Here is a 4,355-nt window from a genome sequence, read left to right on the forward strand (position 1 = left end):
CTGCTCCAGAATTCCTGGTCTCCCAGGCATCCCCTCTCTGGCTTTAAAGGACCAGTATGTCCCATTATAACAAGAGATTCAAACTTGATAGTCTGATAATTCTTGAACAAAGGCAAAATCCATCAGATGGGTTATTTACAACAAATTGTTGTTCCAGCTCTACTGGTGTAGAATAGAGAGTGTTACAATGATCAGGATTACTCACTGTTCTGCTTCTGTTTTCTAGGTTCTCCCTGGATATGAGAACATCTATTTTGCTCATTCCAGCTGGTTTACATATGCATCTACGTTGAGAATATATAAACATTGGGACTTCGGTATATACCTTTTTAAATAAAGGTAAGTCATGGTTTAGCACAGACTAAAATATGGACATAAAAAGACAGTATCAGGAATTCCATAATAGCAAAAATAAAATCCGCATTAAGTATTACAACACCACCGTTGGACACAGGATCCCAATTAAAGATTTCAAAGTAATCAGCCACAGTTATGCAAAGGTACTGGATATGTAATACCTCACCTCTAACTTCCTTCTACATTTATGTTCATTCCATATGCTTGAATGTTGCCATATAAACCATTTAATTTCATCAGTTATTTGTGTAGAACAAAGCACATTAGCTCAGCGCCTTTGACAGATTAATTTTTTTTAAATATCAAGCAACTTTGTGCCTTGTGAAAGACAGCTGTGAGGATAAAAATCACTGAAATCTTCTTTAGTTACATCCAGTAATTATCTTCTTGTGGGGATGGAGAGATACTCAGTTAAAAAAATTGAGACTTCTCTACATGTGCATAAAAAAAATTCCAAGCCACTTTCCATTTTAAGTTAAAAGCTGGTCCATGTGTATATGTATGTGTGTATACACACAGACCAGCTCCTAGTGCCTTTATTACAAACAGCCGAAGAGATGAATACAAATACTGGCATTTTTTAAAAGCCTGGATCAATATCACCACCTGGTGGTGAAATAGATTTAGACTGGATTATTTTATTTACTGATGTGTCTGGTCCTCTTTTACTTTTGCATCCAAGAGAGTGTTCGAAAGTTAAAATCCATCCTGGATTTCCTTCTAGTAATGTAAGCCCATACAAAGTATTCAATGCAACAGGATAAACTTAATTTTTTTTAAGGGAATGTCTCTCCGTCTCCACAAGCAGATATTACCAGATGCAACTAAAGAAAGTTTCAGTATTGCCAACTCATGCCCTTTAGCCTACCCAATTCTAACATTTAAGGTGATGGAAAAGGTTGAGATCTACCAATTCCAAGCATCCTTGGCAATTATACAGAAGAGAATTAACCAAGTGAGATATTTCCATCTCCTCCTAACTTCTGTCCCCTGCTCATTGTTCCAGAATAAGGGTAAAATGAAATATCCTCAAAAATCTTGCAGACATATTCAGGGCTGGCTGGGAAGGGATATTCCATCTCCAACCCAAGTCTGGAAACCCATTTAACCCTGTATGTGTGAGCAAAAATCTCCACCTAATTCTATAAGGGAAAAAGTCATCATAGTTTCAAAGCATAATTCTCTAAAACTATGGAGGAATGTCTTTTCTCCTGTGATCCCTAGTTCTATGAATTCACTTTAGTATTTTTCCCTGGGCTAAAGGGAGCTGTGAAAATGGGAGGGTATAGAAACAAATTAATAGGCTGTGAAGGCTCGTTTCAGAATGGCACAAGGCAAGATAGTCAATAGAAGCAGACTTAGGTTTTGCTAGATGTCAAGAGAGAGTGATGTGTGGGCACACCTGAGAACAGAGTTTGGGCTCAGTGACCCAGGACTGGCAGCAAATTCTATTTCACAGCAGGAAAGGCAGAAGGGTCATGGGGATGATAGTGGGGAGAAGAAGGCAGAATCCCACAGAGGCACCTTCTTACCCAAAAGGAGTACAATAGGCACTATATGATGCAAGCAACTTGATAATCTATAGATTATTTGAATAAACATATTTTCTAATAACCTTGAAAACTCTTTGGGGTAAAAGGGAGGATTTAGGCAGACATCAGAAAATTCATAGAAGAGCAACAGAATCAATTAAGGGGCTAGAGGGACTGAGAAAAAAAGATTAAAAAGAATTAAATATGTAATACTACCGCTTGGCTAAATAACGAAGGTGGGGATATGATTGTGTTGCCTCTTTTTGATCTGAATGGTTATTCAAAGTTAAGGGCCCTGGGGATGTTTCTACTGGAAGTATTGAAGACGGAATCTCATATTTCCTGTGTACATTCCTTGTAAATAAACAAAATTGCATCAAAGTCCTGCTTTTCCGAATACAGGATTAACCAAAGGCAAAAAGAGGAGTTTCTTAGCTTACAGGTCCAAGCTTCTTTTTAGCCAGCATCCCAGAACCAGAACCTCTCTCTAAGTTTCTCTCGGGGTCTCACTTTGGTTATAGGCTTCTGCTTGGATTTTTCCAGGTAGTCTCTGTGTCTCTCTGGTCCTGTGCATGTGTGCCCCCAACCGCCACCAAAAACAATATTTAGCGCACACACACACACACACCATGTTCATACAGTCCAAACCTGTTCGGTGGGTTCACGTAACCCTTTACTTTTAGGTGGGGGGCTGTGGTTAATTTATCCTTACAGTTATGTTAACTGAAGAGTGTAGTCACACCCATCAATTGCAACAAGGTTTTAACCCAACCCATAACAAGGTTCCACCCAGCTCAAAAATAACTTTCCACATATTATTTTCTGAAGGTGTACACACCAAATAGGGAAAAGAATGTTAGAACAACTGTCATAAAATTAAGAAAAGGACAATTTAGGCTTTGGGGCAAAGATTAACTAGGATGCTAGACCAATAGACTGTTTCAGTGTAGTAACTCCTATTTCCCTAATCCAAACTGCTTTTCTGTATAGTTTGCTCTATTGCTGCTGGATTTATACACAAATGGCCTGGCCCATTTCTTCTGCACCACCAAAAACCATCTCTCCTGCCACCACTTTAGGACAACATCCCGATTCTCTCCAGCAGGAAGCAGGATTTCTTCATCTCACCTCCAATGCTCTCTTGTAGTCCCCCAGGTAAAAGGCACAGTATCCAATCCAGAGGTCGGTGTCCTCATCTTGTTCCCCCACATGCCGTTTAAACTTCAAAGAAAAAGGGATGCAAAAATGACACCAGCTGTCAAATTTTGTCAGATTGTCTCATGTGAAACAAATTCATTTATAAAATTAATATTAGGATGATTTCGGCTGGCTTGACAACCCTGGACACGGAAGTCAGGCAGTGTCAATAACACATTTTCAAGGACAGGCAGTTTCTATCCAGTCACATAGTCTCTGTACAAATATTTTAAAGCTGTAAACGTAAAGGAGGGCAAGTGATTATTCAGGCGGGTGCAGGGGGCATATCTAGGGTGTGAGAAAGAACAGAAAAGACAAATTAAGTTGAAACAGCTGGAACTTTTTCCAAACAGGGAGCTCTGCTGCAATTGGGAACAGTCTGCCAGAAGGAGCCTCATCACCCCAGTCATTGGGAGAAGGGTTTGGGCAAGGCCCCGGGGGCTGTGCTCTGGGCACCAATCCTGCACTGACGGGGGAATGTGGACCCGGTGTCCTGCGGCCCCTCCCACTCGCACCCCCGTTGTCTGGGAGACTGGCGGAGTTAGCTCGTTAGCTGCGGGAGCGCAGAGCCCCGTAGGCCGAGCCCCCCTCCCCCGTTACCTCCAGCAGGGCGATGGCGCCGGTGAAGTCCCTCTGGGCCAGCAGCTCCTCCAGCTGCGGGACTTTCTTGCCTTTCTTCTTCCGTTTGTCACCCTGCGGCGGGGCGCCCCCCACGGCCGGCTTGGCCCGGGAGAGCATCTGGAGGGGGCAGAAAGAAGAGGGGAGACCGGGTGAGAGCGGGGAGGCGCTGGGGGGCGTCAGACCTCCCCGCTCCTGGGTCCCACAAGCGGCGACCCCCTCCCCGCCCTGTCCCTCACCATCTTGCCCCTGGGCTCCTCGCTTCTCCAACGACTCCGTTACCCCAGTAACGGCGCGGAGGGGGAGGGAAGAATGAGTAAGTGAGACACCGAATAGGGCCCGGCTGGAACTCACGTCCCAGCTCACAGTTCCGGCCCCGACCCCGCGGCTAGCGCAAAAGAGGAGCCGCTCGATTCTCCGGGGAGAGTTTCAGAACGGGACATTTCCGGTGTGGCTCGCGCTTATCTCCATAGCAACCCAAGGAGCTGGGTGTAATTTTATCGCCGCAGTGTCACAATATTTATTTATTTATTTGTGGTTAATGTCCCAGCTCGTGGGGACGAGCGGTTGAGATGAGACTGTGAGTTTTCATTTATAATACAAGCCCAGCCGTCAGGGGTATGGAGACAAGCTTGAAAACAGGACCCAGGC

The 4,355-nt window shown here is 44.1% G+C and overlaps 1 protein-coding gene across 1 annotated transcript; it reads right to left on the reverse strand.

Moving 5' to 3' along the window:
* Window positions 1-209: 209 nt before the first annotated feature.
* Window positions 210-3,980, reverse strand: LOC113408877 (intraflagellar transport protein 56-like). Its single transcript, XM_029914008.1, has 4 exons — window positions 3,944-3,980; window positions 3,687-3,824; window positions 3,018-3,110; window positions 210-284 (listed from the first exon to the last, which is right to left on the reverse strand). The coding sequence occupies exons 1-4, from the start codon at window positions 3,944-3,946 to the stop codon at window positions 273-275; spliced, it is 246 nt and encodes an 81-aa protein (XP_029769868.1). The 5' UTR covers window positions 3,947-3,980; the 3' UTR covers window positions 210-272.
* Window positions 3,981-4,355: the final 375 nt, after the last annotated feature.

The sequence above is a fragment of the Terrapene carolina genome, unplaced genomic scaffold (genome assembly GCF_002925995.2).
Source record: "Terrapene carolina triunguis isolate 2854851 unplaced genomic scaffold, T_m_triunguis-2.0 Scaffold26019, whole genome shotgun sequence".
Taxonomy (NCBI): domain Eukaryota; kingdom Metazoa; phylum Chordata; order Testudines; family Emydidae; genus Terrapene; species Terrapene triunguis.